This window comes from Aptenodytes forsteri, unplaced genomic scaffold (genome assembly GCF_000699145.1).
Source record: "Aptenodytes forsteri isolate BGI_AS27 unplaced genomic scaffold, ASM69914v1 Scaffold88, whole genome shotgun sequence".
In the NCBI taxonomy this organism is placed as follows: Eukaryota; Metazoa; Chordata; class Aves; order Sphenisciformes; family Spheniscidae; genus Aptenodytes; species Aptenodytes forsteri.
The window spans coordinates 2,201,212-2,221,362 of record NW_008795948.1 but is presented as its reverse complement, the minus strand read 5'-3'; the positions used below and the strand labels follow the sequence as shown (position 1 = coordinate 2,221,362).

Genomic DNA, 20,151 nt, shown 5'->3' with positions numbered 1-20,151 from the left:
GGTCCGGTGACTGGAATTATTGATAAATAATGTTAATAACCAGAAATCCCAGGAAAATTCATCAGCAGTACTTGTTAGGTGTTCCCGAAGGAGCTAAAGAACTTCATAATCATTATGGTGTTCTTTTATAGAAGGAGGAATCACATCAATAACAGAATAAATAAACAGAAACACCAGAATTCTACCAAAAAGGCAGTTGAATGGCAGCAATTAGTTGACATTTTCCCCTTGGAAGACAGTGGTGAAGATTAGATATAGCAAATGTCAGTTACTTTTAATGATCGCTGAAATTTAATGTGGTATATGAGAAGAAATATAGTATATTGTGTCTTCATAGAGACTTACTCCAGTACTTTGTTGGGTTTTAGGTTTATGAATTGACTCTGCATTACACCCAGCATCAGGACCATAATGTTGTGACTGGAGCTTTAGAATTATTACAACAACTCTTTAGAACGCCACCACCTGAACTTCTCCATGCCCTGACCGCTTCAGGGGGCATTGCACAGGTCAGTGTATCCAAAGATGAATCTGCCAGCAGGATCCGCAGTGGGAGCATAGTGGAACTTATAGGTAAGCTATGTTTTTGGTAATTCGAGTAAAAGGAGATGAACATACATCACCAACTCTATTTCTCAGTGTTAGCCAAAAGTATGAAGGGTAAATGAAATGTGTAAAGTTAGTATGACTTTCCTGCCCTCCCCACCCCGGTACAGTAAAAGTTTTTTCCCCTCCTTTCTTTAAGTGGGTATACCTTCATGGAATAGTGACAAACTCAGAGTATTTTTTTTACAGTTTGTGTTGATAGGTTTTTTGGTTACGCAGAGCAAGTTAACTGTGGTGACAGATTTTTTTTTCTCCCCCCACAAAATTAATGTTCTTCTCACCAAGCATCTGACAACTGTGATTCATAAGAAGCTGATCTAATCAGAATTTATATTAACTGTTAGCTCCTTGCTGAATACCAAAACCAGCATGAAATTAAAGCATGACTGAAGTTTTTCCATAACTTTTAAAATCGGCTATCAGTGTTCTTGTCTGTGAAGTGCATGTTCTTAAAATTGTCTCTTAACTGCTGCTTACCTGTTTTAAAAGAATCAATCTCTGATTGGATTTCCGTAAGGACTTCTGTATTGAACTAACGGATCATTCTAATATTGCTGCTGTTAGAAGGTAATTCATTAGCCGGAAACAATTATAGCAGTGAAATTTAGAGCATATCTTTTTAAAGGCAAACTTTGCACAAGTGGCATAGAAAAATAAAAATCATTTGAAGGCAAATAATCCAAAAAACTTGGACTTCAAAAGCAACAAGTTTGCTATTTCTTCCTGGCTTTGGGCTTTTTTTTCTTCCCATTTGTGGCTATTAGAATTCCTTCATGGTTTCAGCAGCTCTGTCTCTGCCCTGATGTGTTACTTTCTGTGATTTGCAGCTGGAGGGGGGTCTTCATGCAGCCCTGTTCTTGCGAGAAAGCATAAAGGTGATTATTTTCAAAAACAAATCTTTAATTGCATTCCTTTTTGATTTTTTGTTTTTTTCTTCCCTCTCCCTACTTCATTGTCTTGCTGAACTTCAGTCTTCATTCACAATTGCCTTTGTTATCAGCTGAGCTTAATCACTGTAAATCTTAAAAGAACTCTGATGTGGTTTCTGATATTGCAATCAACATATTCTAAAATTATTCAAAGCAGTATAATTCTTATTTTTGCTGTAGTTCACTGGCAAAATTATGGTGATGAATATTGATGCAATTTTTACTTTTAAACAGCATATCTAAAAATAATCTCTCGGAACAGGGCATTCTTCCTTTTGATGGTAATACTTAACCTTTAATGAAACTCACAAAATAGTTAACCTTCCTGGGTTTGTTAGGCCTGGGTTTTTTGTTCTTCTTTCACTAATGCATGTGTATGTTTGCATGCTTTGATATGATGCTTTTTTATTTCTTTTTCTGTTCTTGACGATTAATGCTATTCATTTTGTGTCTTACTGTGTATATTTTCATTTCTTCAATAGGTAATTCATTTAGCAGGATTTTAAATAATACAATTTGCTCTGAAATATTCTTTTCCCAGTTTGTGCATGGAAGTACTTCATACCTAGTTATATGTTTACACTTTGCTTAAAACCAGTCATATATCGGTACTAGAATCACTCTAGATACAGCTGTGTAACAGTTTCATGTCCTGTTTTAGGTGAGCAAAATCTTGCTACTGCAGTGGAACTATGTGTGAGTGCAGTGCAGTCAGTGCAAGCATAGTAAGCAGAGAGGTGTGCAATACTGAAAAGAAAAAACTTCAAGGAAAAATAGTTTAAGACTAAGATTATACAAACTTTAAGGACCATTATAGCAACTAGCCTACACTTTTTCCAGATATGTTGTTGTGGTTTAACCCCAGTTGGCAACTAAACACCACACAGCGGTTCATTCACCCTTCCCCCCGATGGAATGGGAGAGAGAATTGGGAGAGCAAAAGTAAGAAAACTTGTGGGCTAAGAACAGTGTAATACTTGAAGTAATAGAATAATAATAAATTGTGTGATGTGACTGCTCACCACCTGCTGACTGATGCCCAGCCAGTCCCTGAGCAGCAATCACTGCCCCCTGGCCAACGCCCCCCAGCTTATATACTGAGCATGATGTCACACGGTATGGAATGTCCCTTTAGCCAGTTTGGGTCAGCTGTCCTGGCTGTGCCCCCTCCCAGCTTCTTGTACACCCCTCTCACTGGCAGAGTATGGGAAGCTGAAAAGTCCTTGACTTAGTATAAACACTGCTTAGCCACAACTAAAACATCAGTGTGTTATCAACATTGTTCTCATGCTAAATCCAAAATGCAGCACTATGCCAGCTGCTAGGGAGAAAATTAACACTATCCCAGCCGAAACCAGGACATACGTTCTCCCATTTTTGTGTGCAAGAATCTCATAATGCTTAAAGAATATACCTGTATGCTTTAAGAATATACCTAAATGTGAAATAGTGGGTAGAGCTGAATGAAATAGTGCTTATGGATGCTGTGATAATTTCTAGTTTAGAAACAATAGAGTGAAAGAAAGGGTGTCCTGAAAGTAGATATTGCTGCAGCATCCAAAGGTGGGGCAGAATGCAACAATCAGAGTAACAACACATAACACTTTTAAATGAAAAATGGTAAATCATCATTTTGATACTTGGAATTGTTAGTAGTCTTCAGTGTAACTTTGAAGTACTAATAATAGTGTAAATTCAATTAAAGTACTTGTTAAAACACTAACCTTTCCTTCACTCAGTGGGAAAACATGTATGAGTCATCAGTTTCCATTCTCTTTCAAGATCATGGTATGAAGATTTTGTGGTCTAAAAAAAAGGCATAAACAGATTTGAAGAAATCGGTTCATGATTTTGTGTTTTGTACAGGTTTAATTTCAAATTGTGAATTGTTAATTTCCTGCTGCTCTACATTGTAGAAAGGAGGGAAAAATCAAGCCTATTCCCAGTTCCTATTTGAAGTTGTTTTGCAGTCTACTACCATATAGAGTAGTAGGCTTCTGCTGTTGGCTGTGGGTGAAACTTATCTAGCTGTAATACTCCTTTGTGTGTAGGGGTGTAAAGTGAGGCTGATCTACAGAAATCTGTGACCCTAATCTCAGAACTCAGATATTCCATGTCTTTCCAGTCTTACTGCTTCAGACCAACTTTAGTTTTGAGCAGCTGGCCTATGTTGGTTTGTTTATGTTTCAGCTTCAGAAAATTACTTGCAAAAAAGGCTGAAAACTCATTTCAAAATGAAAGCCTATGTTCTGCATCTTAATTGAATTTTTTTCCAAATAGTGGAAAAATGTCCTGCAGCTTGTTTTATGTACTCATTTAAATGTACAAAGCCTAATATGCCTAATAAGTGTTTTTCAGTGTCCTTCCTCTTAAACTTAGTTTTAAAGGTGATCAACTGTGGAAAGCAGAATATCCTGGTTTGTTTCAGTGAAATGGATATAAACGTGAGAAAGAATAGAGAAGAATATACTATCTTTCATGCTTTTTGTTGGGAACTCTTAGCAGGATTTTACTCATTCTTTCGTAGGAGTGTGTAGTTCTCATTTACTGTCATTTTACATAGAACATACATGGAAATGTCATGGTTTCTTTTCTGCCTTACTTACAGGTTTGAATAGCATAAAACATACTTTTTGGGGGAAGGCAGTTCTACAGTGTTACTGATACGTATGAAAGCAGTTGTGATAGGGAAACTAATACAAAAGTCTGTTAATGCTTTTTTTACCCCCGGCAACCTTAAATGAGATGCAAAAGAATTCACCTAGAGTTATCAAAACATTGGTATCTTGCATGGTGAATCTTAGACTACCAGTGAAGCTTATTCTAAATGGCAGAACAGGCTTATCTCAAAGCAGTTATTGTGGATCCTTCTGTCTCAGCAAGTGACTTGCAAGATCCAGAAGGATGGGCTCAGTAGCTCCCTCTGCACTCTGTATCCTGTCCCATTTACAGACTTTTCAGTGCAGTTATGTCCTTGGTTCACTCCCAGGCAGCATGCATCTGCAGGTATCTTTCCACTGCCTCTATTTAAAATAAACGTTACTCTGTGAGTAAGAGAACTCTATGATGATTGTGTTAGGTTATAAGTGGTTCCCATTTTTCCTATGGCAAAAGCCTCTCTGAAGTTTTTTGCCTTAGTAGTCCCTGGATCTTAATGGCTGTTGTCCATGGTTGATCACCCTGTCCCACTTAAGTGGTCTTGTGCTTCTAGCCTGTGCTGCTCTTCCCCCTAGGCATTTTCCATACTGTTATCACTGGAGTTCCAAGCCCCAAACTGCAAGTAGCCTTTGATAGTTTTCATAGCCTTAAGGAGGGAGAGGTTGTTTACTCTATTACTTGTGGTGCTTTAATGTCCTTCTGAGCTGAGGGCAGATATCCAGATGCGAGGTATCCAGTCCTTAGTAACAGGACATACTTGGCAAAATTAGTGGGATCTTAAACATACTCCACAAAAATAAACTAGAATTAATAAGGTCATAAGTAGTTTTCTGAATGTTTACACTGTTAAATAAAATTACTTAACTGTGTGTTTCCTTGTCACTGCTGTCTGTTTCTCTCCTGATTAGATAGTGAGGGACTGGATATTCATTTTCTTCATTCCTTTTTCTTTTCCGTCTGTTGCCTGTCATAGCTTTGAAAAATGATTTGGATAAGCTTTTTAAAAATAGACTTCACATCTGACTGACTTCAACTGTTCAGCATTTCAAGTTGACTGTAGTTTTGGAAAACTGTAAAGGTTTTTCTTATATCACGTCTCAGGTAAAATACTTCTTGGTGAAGAAGAAGGTTTGGAGGATGATCCTGAAACCCGATCAGATGTCAGCGCTGCATCATTTGCAGGTAGCTGGCTTTCCCTTTAGCAGTGCAATCAACCTGTGTTACTATACATTACAAATCCATTCTTTTATTACTTTATGTAAAATACAGAAGTGATGTGTTATGGTGACTAGGAAGTGGATGGGCACTCAAAAGACATGCTAACAAAACTGAAACCATAAATACTCCTGGGTATAAAACTTACACTTACCTAATGAAGTTGACTGCATTTTTGTTTTTTAATGGATAGGCTGTCATATTGAGCTACTGGTATAGATGGAATGGCATCTTACAGATGCTTATTTCCCTAACTGTAGTTTAACTGTTCAGTTATACTCTTTCCTTAGCCTAGTTTAATATGTGGCATAGTATGTGGTGTCCATATCAAGAGTGAAACACAAGTTTAAACACTTGATTGACTCATAAATGTCTGTGTTTTGCAGCTTCTATGAAGGGCGAGATAACCAGTGAACTAGCTTCTTCATCAGGTGTATCGACAGCTGGGTCAGTAGGGAGTTCAGCTGCTGATTCTACCGGACATGATATCATTACTGAGCAGCCACGTTCTCAACATACGTTGCAGTCAGACTCTGTAGACCTGACAAGCTGTGATTTGACAAGTACAGCTGCTGAAGGGGAAGAAGATGATGTGCTTAGTCGAAGCTCCAGTCAGATCAGTGCTGTCCAGTCAGATCCCACTATGGACTTGAATGATGGTACACAGGCTTCCTCACCAATTAGTGATAGCTCTCAGACTACTACAGAAGGTCCAGACTCTGCTGTAACCCCTTCGGACAGTTCTGAAATTGTAAGTGTGCAACGGGCAGAGGGGGGATCCCCTTCTACTGAGGGGCCTGACATATCTCAGAGCTCTTCCATGGAGGGCCCAGACTTGGATTCATCTACTTACTCGTCTTCTACTTTTCCATCCTCAGCTAGTAACAATGGAAAGGTCAGCAGCTCACACCTCTATTGGAGAGCTTGACCTCCTTTTAACACTTTCACTTCAGCAGTAATTAAAAACTACAAAGCTGTAACCAATGTGTTCACGGGGTAGGTCATTTGAAGGCATTAACAGGTTGTCACTCACTGGAAGAATGTCAATATCAAAGTCTTGACATAAATATATCCTCTTAGTAGAATATAATTCATTTTGTATAGGTGTTTTAATTGTTTTGATGCAGGAGGACTAATGGAAGTGTTAAAGGGTGAACAGTCTATTTGGAATGATAGAGGACTACTTTTGAAACCTAATGCTTCACATTGTTTTCTGCCTGTGCTTTTTCACTTGGCAACACAACTCATTTTTTTTCCTTTTTATTCCATCGTAAGGATTTCTCCTATACTGAGCAAATACTGCATGATTTACTAATGTAGCAGTTACATATCTAATAAACACCTGAAATGTGCATACAACATAGCTATTTTAAGAAATTTGTCTGTCTTAGGCAAGTGTATTGTGAGGTTGTAACAAAAACAGCAAAAATATAATTACTGGGAGCAAGAGCAGAAAATGCAAAAAAGGGAAAACTTAGAATTTCTTAAGTTCTTTTTTCAAACATTATCAAACTTTTGACTTATGTCTGCTGATAGTAACTTTGGAAAAGTAATAGTCTCTTACCACTACAAAAAATGGTAAATTTACAATTATGATATGCAAATACTCTTGCAAGTGTGAGGATTCAAGAACCAAAGGAGTGATGATAATTGCATTGTGTCTGAATTAAATGTAGGCAGTGCAGAGCCCAAAGTGAGCAGGCATTTATTGACAAATTGTTTATTGACAAGATGCATTTCTTGCAAATTCTTGTCAGACTGTTGCATATGTCAGTTGGCATGCTGTTTACAAGCAGTAATTACTAATAAAATTATTTTTTCCTAATTGACAGGCAAGTGGTTGTCCCACTTACCCACACACGGGCTTTTTAATGAACAATTTCCAGCTGCTTATAAAGTCAGGGAGTAACTGAAGAAGTATCTTGTGTCTTCTCATAAACTTACAATGAAATGTTTTTTACTGTCTTTTATTAACGTTACCAATTTTTTTGTCTTTTATGGGTTTTTTCCATATACCTACTGCCTATATATTGCATTGGTACCAAGGGTCAAACTCTCTGCTAGAAGTGTCCATTTTGGTAGTCTCTGGTTTCAAATGAAGGAATTAAAATATGTTCAAACTTACTTGTCCTTTTTTGTCCTACACAGTATTTTCTCAGTTCGCCTTTACATATCCAGGACAAGTGAGGTTATGGGAGAGTTTGACAGCAATGGACAAGTTCAATTTGTGACAGTAAAGGTGTTGGTTGTGATTTGTGACTGCTGAGATAGAGAGATAGTGTTTGGAATAAGGGAGTAAGGAGAGCTGCAGCGGAAGCAATGCACTAAGTGTTCGACTTTCTTACTGTTAATGTCCAAGTTCACGGCTCAAGTGGGAGACTGTCAGATGTAGCTATGGCCTCTAGCCCAAATGCTGGAGAAGGAGGGGAACTGCTTTGCGGCCTGCACGCAGCTGTACACTAATATTTATCAGGCTCATTTGCTTTCAAATTATTTCTAGATTACTAACACTGCATGTTTGAGATTTAATACTGTGTGTTAAGCTAAGTCATTTTAAGTCCTGTCCTTGCACTGTGTAGGTTTTGGAGGGTGCTGAAGGACAGTATTCTGGAATGCAAATTGGGCAGCTGCAGGATGAGGAAGATGAGGCTGCAAATATTCTCCAAGATGATTCATCAGAGTCTTTCAGAAATTCTTCTATTGGTATGTTGATAAATGTGGGGCGGGGGGGGGGTGTGCTACCAGAACTGGTGACACCTTTAAGGCAGGTGTTACAGGCGCATCTGCTGTCTAACTTAGAATCATAGAATCATTAAGGTTGGAAAAGACCTCTAAGATTGAGTCCAACCATCAACCCAACACCACCATGCCCACTAAACCATGTCCCTAAGCGCCTCATCTACATGTCTTTTAAATACTTCCAGGGATGGGGACTCCACCACTTCCCTGGGCAGCCTGTTCCAATGTTTAACCACTTTAACTTCCAAGGCACAGAAGTCTCATGTAATGGATATGAAAAACAAATAACTAGATTGAAATGTAAAATAAGGAATATATTTCAACACTTCTAATGAATCACTTGTTTTGATCACTGCTAATTTATTTTTCATGTTTGTATGATTAAGTTCAATTAAAGTGCTTTTAATTTGCATCTGAAATGGTATTTAATGAATTGCCTTTTTCTAAAGCTCTTCAACAGCCTCACCTGTTGAAAACCATAAGCCATAGTAGGCAACCTTCTGATAGCAGCGTAGATAGATTTACATCAAAAGAAGATGCGGCAGATCCTGGTGATCATGAAAATAAGGTGAGAAGTAGTCACAGGGGTCTCATTTAAAATTTAAAACAAAGTTTAAAAAAAAAAATTAAAGTTATGATGATGTAAATTAGTGGTAAATGTGGGTAGCCTGCATATGTGGTGTGCTTCATTATAGGTCAAAATAACTTAAGGTTGAATAGTAAATCTGAGTTACAGCCTGAATTTCATTTAACATAAGGTGAATACACAAGTGTTGATATCTTGAATGCAATTACCAGCAAAACCATAACAGAAGACAAACTGATGAGAACACAACCCCCTTTTGTCTGTGCATTAGTAGGGTACGTTGCTAGCTGTGTAGGTAACTTTATGATCTCCTCAGAAGTTACTATGTCTTACTCTTCGAGCCTCTCTTTCTGCGGAGAAGCTCATGCCATTCTAACCACAGCTTACTGATTTCCTCTTATGGTTTTTTGACTTTAGCTTTGGACCTTGTTCTGAGCTGGGGCAAGAGGAGTTTGGTTTGTGGCAGGCAGAGTTAGATCAGCTTGGGTTACTGGGGAACTCTAAATGTGGAACTACAGAAGGTCAGCCTTCTTCGGAAACAACTTTGGAAACTTTGTATGAAAAGTAATTAATTCCTAAGATCATTGGTGACAAAAAGTGGTTTATCAGACTCCTTCAGATGCAAACAGCAAGTCTGGGTAATTCAGAAAATCTACAGAATGATTGTTGCTTCTGTGATAAAATTAAACCAATTCTGACACTGGATACGAACTTCCCGAAAGCATTACATTCAAAAGCCTTTTTTTGGAATATGTATTAAACGCATTTTATATTACAACCTTTATACATTTGGGGATGTGCAGTATTTCCAAATCTTGTTGTGCTTAATGCTTTATTTAAATTGAAGATTAATTTTTATCTATACGAAATTTGTTATTTGCCTTCAATAGCCCTCCAGGGTAAAGGGAGACATAGGTCACTATACCGATGGAAATTCTGCTCCTTTAGTGCACTGCGTTAGACTTCTGTCAGCCTCTTTTCTACTTACTGGGGAGAAAGGAGGTAAGTTTCTGTTCAAGACTCATTGGTTCATTGTGTCTCTCAACGTACAAAGTTGGAAATGTGATCGGTTTACTCTGTCTGGTTTTTAATCTCGCTTTATTGGAGATTTCAGGGGTGGGGTTTTTCTGTGACAGTCCTGATCTAAATGATCACACAGAGTACAGAAGAAAACCTAAAAACACTTAAATTTATGCCATTTTACAGTTAATCCTGTTTTGAACCATTAGGTGTCTAAAGAAATGTTATGGTAACTTAACCTGTAAGTCAAATACTTAATTGCGTTTACAATTTGTAAATTCTCATGAGACTTAACCTGTGGGGCCATGATGGTTTATAGATTATATGAAGCTACGAAGACAATCTAATACCAGTATTTCTTTTTATCAGTGTTGGGTGCCCAGTTTGTCCACGGTAAAAGTATCAATACCTCAGTAAGGAAACAGTTTTGTGAGTTGCAGTCCATTCTGTGGAAGCTCCTAAAAACAAGTTCAGAAGAATATAGTTCTTTCAAGTACTTGTCATAATATTTTTACAATTGATTTTGTTTACAATGCCTAATTTGTTTTAATTAAAACAAGATTAACAGTATCTTTTTTAGCTTTATCACTCAGTTGTGTTTGAATTCTGTGTTAATTTTTTTGAATGTACTTCAGGTAGAGGAAGTGCTGTTGTATCCATATGTGTTGGGAAATGTAACTTCAGATTTTAAATGATTCAGCTGTAGTAAATCAGAGAATTGACCTAAGGTTTTCAAAGACATAGCTGAAATCTCAAGTTGAACTTTTTTCTCCTCTTTTAACATCTTATAGCATTTGTGTCAGTGTGGCCATTTTTCATGTGTTTTTTCATGTGTGACTGTCAAAGAGAAGCTTTTTGACAGTAAGTGATTGTTAGAGGAGGCTGCTGGGGCTCAAAAGAGGAGTTATTTACCTTTTCAGCATAGTAATAAAACATTAGTAGGGGTTTTCTAGAAAGCCTTTATGGCATACACTGCTGCTTCCATTTTTTTCCCTGGGAAGTCCATGTCACAGGCATGTGTGTATCTGTCATTATATGTATGGCTGAAGTGAGCATTTAAGATAATTCGTTCTTTTTCCCTTTTCTAAACTTATTTGTTCATGTGCTCTGCTAATGTAGTGTTCTTGGAAAGACAATGTAGTAGCTGTATTCTCAGCAATGAAGGAAGTGAGTTAGAAGTGTGTGGGGTTATTAGTTATTTATCTTTTTTCTTTTTTGAAACAAAAAAAGCTGTGTATAACTGCTGCCTCTGATAAACTGGAACTACTTGCTCTGCCTTCATATTTTTTTGTCCGGGATAAGCTATTTATATCACACAGAGTTATTAATTAACTCAAACAATTCAGGAAGCTTTTAAATACACCCCTCCTTTTTTTTTTTTCTTCTCCCCAGCTTTAGTTCCTGATAGAGATGTGAGAGTCAGTGTAAAAGCCTTGGCAGTAAGTTGTGTTGGAGCAGCCATTGCGCTTCATCCTGAGTCTTTCTTCAGCAAACTGTATAAAACACCCCTTGAAGCAATGGGAGAAGAGTATGGTATGTTGCACTTCACATATTCCATTTTGATAGTGTGTTTGGGTTTTCGAATAAGTGAGGCAGCATCTATACTGAAACCTCTAAATCCAATTCAGTATTTGCAAACAAAGGTTGCACCAGTTGGAATGAACGTGCTGCCTGTGCTAGTAGCACATACGGTGAGATTTTTTTTTGTAGTAAGAGTTAAGTTTCAGTGGATGAGCTTGTACAGCTTCTGACAAGTTGAACCTGTTTTAGTAAAACTGCTGTATAGGGGTGGCTTGTTTATCTTATAAATGGTTTCTTCTAATTTATTTCAGGCCATCTTATAGATGGTTTCTAAGCTATTAGGTTCATTTTTATGAATGCTGGAATATGATCAGCAGGGACCTGGAGTATTCAACTGGTTTGATACTGATAGGGGCAAAGGTGGAATGTTGACGAAAACTCTTAAATTTCCCCAGAGCATTTTGTGTACAATTGAAATAAATCATTAATGTGATCATTGGTCTGGATGGTGTGAATGATCTGTAGATTACATGCAAGGGATCTCTGAAAGGTAGAACTAAGGTGGGCGCATTGTGACTATGTTGACATTGTACAATAATTAGTACCTCCGCTGAAACATTTTTAGGGATCAGTTAAGACTAAGACTAGTATTTTTAAAATAAAGTAGTTGTAACTTACTTTCATAGAGGAGCAGTATGTATCAGATATTCTGAACTACATTGACCATGGAGATCCCCAGATTCGAGGAGCTACTGCCATTCTGTGTGGAACAATTGTCAACTCCATTCTAATTAAATCCCGCTTTGATGTGGAAAAATGGCTAATACATGTCAGAAGCTCAACAGGTAACAATTTATTTTAAGGGTGTCTTTTTTTTTTAAAGAAACCAAAATTTTCTTTTGTTTCATTGCTCTAAATTCTTTTTTTGTTAGGAAATCTCTTTTCCTTGGTAGACTGCATACCTCTGTTACAGAAAACGCTGAAAGATGAGTCTTCTGTTACATGCAAACTGGCTTGTACAGCTGTGAGGGTAAGCAGAAGTAGTAATTTATTTGCACCACGACAGATCACAGGGGTGTTATTTGTTGACTAGGATCCTGCTATGCTCAGGTGTATAAACATGGAGCAAAAAATGACTTCTTCCCCAAGAACTCTATTGTAGAAAACATGGATTCAGGCACAGAAATGGAGAAACAAAACAGCTGGAAAATAGTTATGTTGGTTAGATCAAGTAGCAGTATAATCTAATCACGGTATTTCTAGTCATAAACGTACTGGTATGAGCTGTAATGTTACATTAACCAACAATAGGATGAGTGCATTAGATAGAAAGGTTGTCTAGCCGAAACAGGGAAGTGTGAACATGTAACACCTGGTTGTAGCCTGTATTTGGAGAGCAAAAATTAAATGTGAGAAATGACAAGTAAAATAGTGATTATTTTCTGAAATGATAATTTCTAAAAGTGAGGAAAGTCTCAGGAAAGTGTGTGTTTCAAATTGGGTGAAAGATCCATCAGGCAATTGTTAAAATAGAGATGATAGCTGAATTTGTGAGTGGAACTTAGAGCATGTGAATTTTATTTCTGTAATAAAATCTGTCGAAGGTGTTCTGTGAAAAAACAGAAGGGTGAAGGAGTGAGCTTTTCCTTGAGGAATTTTCCAAGAAAGTAGAACAAGGACAAATTGGAGGGCAAGGGAAATTAATTCCTTGGGGAGAGGCACAGGGTATCTGCCTCTGTTGCAGCTTATGGGTCAGTGAGGCAAAGTCTAACTTTAGTAAAATGCAGATAGTTAATGTATGGAAAGTATGATTTCATGTGTTAAGAGGAGGGGTCTGTGATGCAGCTGAGGGAAGGAAATCCAGTTTGTTAAACGATGCTATCTTTTTAACTTTCTGTTCCATGATCTTATTGTTTGTATATAGTGGTTTCATGTATGATTACACTTATGATTATGGCTTTTTAGAAGACTTCACTAGAAGTGTTCAGTTCAGGCAACTTATACTGTCCAATTTTGACTTTTTCTTTCTCTCAGTATATAATGTAGCCTGACTTCATAACTTTTGGCAGAAATGTTCAAAAGCATTTTGGGTTGTTAATCCCCAAAGAAGAAAGTACATTTTCGTGTAGTTAAGACGTAGAAGTGTAGTATAGATTTCTATAACTTTTTCCAAAGATCACACATTCTGCATATAGTTGAACAGTCATTAAAATGAGGAGGTATGACTTTTTGAAAAACTTCTGGAAATCAGAACCAGGTGTCTAAAAATACCCTGTGGAAATTAGGAGAGACTCTTTTTGAACAGATAAGAGTATAGTGCTTGTGGTGTTTAAGCCCTGTGAGTTTTAGACCTTACTCTTTGGAGGATTGTCATCTGGTCCCTGAGGTGTTTGTTCCTCTCCAGAATTTAAATTCAGCAGCAGGTTTTAGCAGTTCACGTGGAGCTAGTGTCCTAGCCTTGCAAAGTACCTAGCTCTGGTACTTCTCCTAGCTCTTAAGCAATAACTTTTTTTAGTATTCTAAATAAAACAGATTTTTATGATCACTTACATACTTTGATTCAGAGAACCTTTTCTGTAATATAACTGAAAGTTTTTTATTTCTTCTCAGCATTGCATCATGAGCTTATGTAGTAGCAGTTACAGTGAACTAGGTTTACAACTGATTGTTGACCTCCTTACACTGAAGAACAGCTCATACTGGCTAGTAAGGACGGAACTTTTGGAAACACTTGCAGAGGTAGATTTTCGGTAAGTGTTCATATTTTTCTGTCAGTGTTGTAGCTGCAGTGCAAAGATGCTGTGTATAGGAAACTGGAATCAAAATGGAGCTGTTTCTTCTGAAATACTAACGAGTTTCATAAAACTAATTCAGGCCAATCATCATACAAGGACTGTATGAATTCCTTTGTCAAGTTACCATTGTCTTCACTACCTAGCCTGATCCTGGTAACACTGTATAGAGTTTCTAGTTCAGTGGTCTGTATCAAGTGTTCTGTAAATCTGTGATCAGAGACCGTATAATCTGGACACTAACTTGATTTCCAGTTGTGTGGGTTTTTTAAAGAAAAAGTCCCTGACTTGTTCTCCATTATTGTCAGCTCTCTTCTGTTGCTCAGTTTCTGTTACACTGAAATGAATATGACTTCCTTTTCTGGCGTTCTCTCATTCTCTACAGGTTCTTCCAAGCTGAAAGACAAAAGGTGTTGATATCAAAGTTCTTCAAGTTATCTTTAGTTATACAAAATTGGACTCCTTCTGAATAGTGATATTTGGAATATCTTACCGTCTTTTTAAAACAATCTGATTTTTACGTGCATGGGGGAAAAAAAATACAATTATAATCACAATGTGTAAATAATGTTTTTTAACTAAAGAAAAGTAATTCTTCTGTTACAGTAGCCAGATAGTAGTTTAGCCAATTGCTTACCTCTTCTAAAGATAGCCAAAAGTGTGTTTACTTTTTTACATTTTCCCTGCAGTGATGTTTTTAAGAAATAAACAAATAAAAAGAACCCTCAGAGCACTGAAGGGAGAAATAACCTTTAATGTTAACTAATGTACTCTAAATTCTACTTTACCATAGGCTAGTCAGCTTCTTGGAAGGAAAAGCTGAGAGCTTGCACAGAGGTGTTCATCATTATACTGGTGTAAGTAAATTATTGAATCAGTATATTGTGTTTCTGGATTAAGGTACCAGTGCAATTTCAGCACTTCATGTTTAAATTCTGTCAACACTGATAATTGTTGTAAGTATGTTTTGTGTAAGTAGGCTCATGTTCTGAGACTTGTTACAATTGGAAAGATACTTTACTACTGAGATTCAGATATCTTAGTGTGTGTGGTTTTTGTTGTGTTTTTTTTAAACTTTAAAAAAATGTTGGCATTTATGTATTTAAATAGGGTATCTGGTAATGTTAAGGTAAAGATTGTCTTACAGACTTGTATGACAGATGAAATCTCACTTGTTAACTATCTTAATCTGGTGAAATGATGAAAACGCTCGATGAACTTTACTGTGCTAACTTATTTTCTAGCTACTAAAACTTCAGGAGAGAGTGCTTAATAATGTTGTAATATGTCTGCTTGGAGATGAAGATCCAAGAGTGAGACATGTAGCTGCAGCTTCATTAATGAGGTATATATATTTGTTTTATTTTTTAAAAAAGAAAAGTTTAGAAAGATACTGACATGTTACTGTGTACCTATAATTAAAATAATCCCTTAGTGGGTTTTTTTATATTTTTGTTTAAATGAGGGACAGGAGACAAATGCAGCTTTATGGTACCTGGAGCATGCATCATTCTGAATCATCAGGCAATTGTGCTTTGCTTTTTATTAGCACTACAATTACATTTAACTGTATTACATTCTGAGGGTCACTTCGTCAAGTTAGTTTTCTGCATGCTGAAGTGATTTGTTCAGTATCCTGACAGTAGCTGGACTTAAAATGTTGCTGTTCTACCGAGTTGTCCTAACTCGCAAACATTGTAGTTTCCACATGGTTATAAGTAGTGTATCTTAAAACTTCCATGCTCTCTGATTATAGTAAAGTAGCTAATCTTGTTTAAAAAGCAGCTGTTTGCTGTAACCTACTACGGTTACAATTGCTGTCCAGATAAATGCACCAAACAGTAAGGATTAGTTGGTAGTTTATTTATTAGAATTCAAGGACTTAAGTTTTATGTCTAAAGAAGTTGGGAGCATCTAATACTGAATTCCTGGAATATTTTATTGTCAGAGGAGTCTCTTTCCTAGTTTTTCAGACTATTAATTGCTGTCCATTCCTAATAACAAATAAAGGACAATGAAACCTTAAAAATTCTGCCACTTAAAAGCATTTGTATTGTAGAAACAGCTCAGCAGAGAAATTGTTAACTGTTGCATCATAGTATTTGTTGCTTTTATTCAGCAACTAACAAGTTGGAGTTTTTCTGTATCTTCATGTTGACTTAGTGACAGCATGTGTGTTAAAGTTGGAAAAGACTTAACTGCCCAAGAAATCTGCTACAAGCTTGCAGAAGCCCCTTGAAACGTCCAGTATGGGCATTCATTGGATGTACTGTCAGTGAACTTCTAAAAAATGTGCACTGTAGTTTTTCACTGTTGTCTAAGTTGAAAGTGTTTGTTGTTCAAGAAGACTGGATCTTATTGTATGTTTAAGTTTTGCTGCTTAGAAATCAGATGGTGAAAAATTTTCCTTTTCGGGTAGAAATTAGTTTTTAGTTGACACAGATATCCATGGGGAAAATATCTGGGGAGATAGGAGAACACTGAGAAACACTCTCTAGCAAAGTGGTCGTTTTAGTGTGTATAGGTATGTAGGTCTATAAAATATTTTTAACTACCATGTGTCTAGAGCAGTTCCTTTGTTCTGATTTGAGCTCCTTGATTATAATGAAGAGCAGTTGTATAAAAGTGAATTCAGCTTAACAGTATGAGTTTTAGTAATGGTTTTTATTTACAATCTGATATGTCTAGTGTATGCAGCTTTCCAAATTGTATATGAAATGTATTTTAAATGTACTTTAAATTGTATATTAAATAACTTCTGAATAATACTTTTCCTTTTTGACAATTACCATTAAGGCTTGTTCCAAAGCTATTTTATAACTGTGATCAAGGACAGGCTGATCCAGTTGTGGCAGTAGCAAGAGACCAAAGCAGTGTCTACCTGAAACTACTAATGCATGAAACGCAGCCCCCATCTCACTTTGCGGTGAGCACTATCACCAGGTATGTTATGTGACTTGTCTTTCTTTAAAAGGAACACGGACCCAAATTTCAATTCATAATGCCTAGAATCATATTTAAGTCCTGCAAATCCACGTGCTTATGAATTCTTTTTCCAATCTGCAGGAGCATCTGTGGTAGTTCTAGGCTCCACAGAAACGCTGGTATTTAAAGTATAAACTTGTGTGTGAGTTACTAGTGATGTGCTCACACGTTGATTGTAGGGAGTCATTGTTCTGTGATAAACTTTCTTTTCATTGTGAGGTCACCCTATTTGTTTATTAAATTGCACACAAGTGAGTGCAGCTTTGCAAGCTAATCATATGTATACATTATTGTTCTTCAGGTATGTTGATCAGGATTTATAACTTCACATCCTGTTTAATGATTGTGGTTGCAGAAGTCTGTACTGCCTTCTAATTTTGACAGTGTCATCTTGTCGCTGTATTTCTGCTGCCAACTATAATTTCCTAAACTCCTCTGTTTAGATGTCTTATAGACAGTATGAGTTGTATATATTTATGGGGACTCTTTGCTTCTATCAATTTGTCATACAAGGTTTTAAATTATGTACCTTTTCCATACATGATCTTGATCGTGTCACTGAAGATTTATATGCTGTAGTAGGGAAACAATAAAACTTCGTGGACACTGTGTTTATTTCAAGTACAAAATAACTATTTTTCTACAGCAATAATCTTTCTACAGCAATAATCCAAAGTTTGTTAACATGCAAAAATGTTAGATGGATTTGAGCAAAAGCAATGACTAATGCTAAATAGGTGGTGGTTTCTAGAGCACCTAGTTAGGTGTTGAGAGTTGATCTACTGTTTCTGTTTGCTAACAAAGAGATTTGATTTATAAACTAAATTGCTTTTGCTAGTACGGAAGCAAAAATATCAAAATATACTAAGGTGGTATTTAGAGTGTTCTCCAATTTTGTATTTTATAAGCGGCCTATAAAATATGTAATAGTAACTTAAGCCATAATCATTTGTGCTTGAGGTGTTTCTTTTTTTAAGTACATGTTTTAATGGTATAGATATTTGTATTTCAGAACATATAGAGGTTACAATATGCTGCAAAGTCCAACAGATGTCACTATGGAAAACAATCTCTCAAGGGTTATTGCAGCAATTTCCCATGCATTGACAATATCCACTACAAGAGCGCTTACAGTGAGTTTTCTTAGTTGCTATAATGGCTGACTCTTTCTTTTCTCTTTTTTGCTTGCTTTATTTTTAATTATTTCCTGGCTATATTGGTATCTGTAGCTTTGGTACTGTGGCAATGGCATTAGTAATATATTTAATTCTCACTCTTAAGATACCTTGTTGTTGCTAACTCTTCCAGTGATGAAACTGATTCAGTTCTTGGTTTTAACTTTTTCAGTTTGGCTGCTGTGAAGCTTTGTGTCTTCTCTCCACAACATTTCCAGTCTGCACCTGGAGCGTGGGATGGCACTGTGGGTATGTTCCCGCATCTGTTATTCAAGCTTCTAAAAGTCATGTTTGTGAAATGAAAATACACTTGTTTAGGTATCAGAAGTCCTGGTTTAGATATATGCTGTTAAGTGTATCTTAGCAGTTACTTAAGAACTTTATACAGAAGAGTGTAACATCAGGTTGTCATGATACTAAGTGTCGGCACTTTGTCATCTTTGGAACCACAGCGTATATCACAAGGATTGGCTGCAACTGTTGTATAAAAAGATACATATGATCAGTGTCTATCAAAATAAGTAATAGGAGAAAACTTCCCATGCTTTTGAAATAATATTCATCTTCAGGATATTGTTTTGTAGTATCTCTTTAAAATCAGGACAACATTTTCACCTTGATCTCATGTTTACATTGGAAAAACAGTGGGTAAAAGAAGCTGGTTCATAATTGCTCTTATAACTGTAAAAGTGTCAGATGCATTTAAATTGTTCTTATTTGGCACACTGAATGGGAACAGCAAATGAAATATCTATAATAAAGTGTTTTGTAGGTAATGTATGATAGCCTCAAAGTACTTAAATTCTGAAGAAACTCTTCAGAATGTAACTGTGCAGTTGGCAACTCCAAAGCTTTGATCTTATTTCTGATTATCGATGTGCTGTGCCACGTGAGCTGTAAAACTCGCTACTGAAGACGTGCATGTGTAGAGCTGTTTAGTTTTTAAATAGATTTAACATCATTTGTGTTGATTTTTCTTCAGTGCTGTCACTGTCTCTACTCTTACTTTACTCTTCTGGTATCCTGAAACTCTATTGCAAAACTTTCTCTTATTTTAAAAACAAAACGAAAACCCAACAACAACAACAAAAACCAACCCTCCCCCAGCTGCTTTTATTGTCGACATGCCCTTTCTTCCCTTGCCAGCCATAAGTGTGGCGTGCTCTGCATATGCATTCTAAAAGATGTCTTTTGAGCTATAGGTCATCCAGTTTTAACAAATGAAGTAGGTTAGGATGTGAGCAGTACTTAGCTGGAAAATAAAATGAATGCAGAATGGCAACAATGTGTCTTCTGCTCTTCCCAGCTTAAAAAATGCTGTTTTTAAGATGCATCTAATAGTCATCAGTGATGCAATGACATAGCCTTTGCCCTTTCCTCTAATTCCTTCTTTACAAATTTTCGGCCCATGTTCATACTAATTTGGCTTGTAATTTTATTTTTGTGGAATGATACGAACATTTATCATTCTGGGTAATAAGAATAGAATAACATGAAAATTTTGCCAAAATTCTTTTCTGTCTTAAGTATTGTCACTCTTATGATTAAGAAGCTATTGGAACTGCTGCTTTCCAACTCTGTACAACTCGGCATGGATTAATTCATGGGTTTCTAACTGTATGTAAAGTAAGCAACACTTGCATATGAAAATACTTTTTAAAAAAAAAAGGAAGGCACTGTAATTACCTGTGTAGCTTTGTCAAAATAATAGCTATACTTAGTGTAAATTTTATTTTCTGAAATTGCTGTAGCTGTATTAGACCAGAGTGACTACATTAGAAGATATTTTTTTAATTAAAAAAAATCCTGAAAGAATACCTTTATTTAGAGGTTGCATAAAGTCTTTTCCAGAAAGGAACTTAGTAATGTTGTGCAGGTCTTACAGCTTTGAAATGATGTGTGTAATTGACATAGTATTGTGACAA

The 20,151-nt window shown here is 36.5% G+C and overlaps 1 protein-coding gene across 1 annotated transcript in view; it reads left to right on the top strand.

Moving 5' to 3' along the window:
• The window catches only part of HTT (huntingtin), an 85,515-nt gene that overhangs the window by 15,979 nt on the left and 49,385 nt on the right, over positions 1–20,151 (top strand). The window contains exons 9-24 of the mRNA XM_009285380.2: positions 369–573; positions 1,434–1,481; positions 5,295–5,375; positions 5,795–6,159; positions 7,988–8,111; positions 8,597–8,715; positions 9,624–9,735; positions 11,146–11,286; positions 11,961–12,119; positions 12,207–12,304; positions 13,885–14,024; positions 14,860–14,923; positions 15,311–15,411; positions 16,863–17,009; positions 18,064–18,184; positions 18,399–18,475. Of these exons, the coding sequence (XP_009283655.1) occupies positions 369–573; positions 1,434–1,481; positions 5,295–5,375; positions 5,795–6,159; positions 7,988–8,111; positions 8,597–8,715; positions 9,624–9,735; positions 11,146–11,286; positions 11,961–12,119; positions 12,207–12,304; positions 13,885–14,024; positions 14,860–14,923; positions 15,311–15,411; positions 16,863–17,009; positions 18,064–18,184; positions 18,399–18,475 (2,102 nt within the window). The remainder of the gene's footprint in view (positions 1–368; positions 574–1,433; positions 1,482–5,294; positions 5,376–5,794; positions 6,160–7,987; positions 8,112–8,596; positions 8,716–9,623; positions 9,736–11,145; positions 11,287–11,960; positions 12,120–12,206; positions 12,305–13,884; positions 14,025–14,859; positions 14,924–15,310; positions 15,412–16,862; positions 17,010–18,063; positions 18,185–18,398; positions 18,476–20,151) is intronic.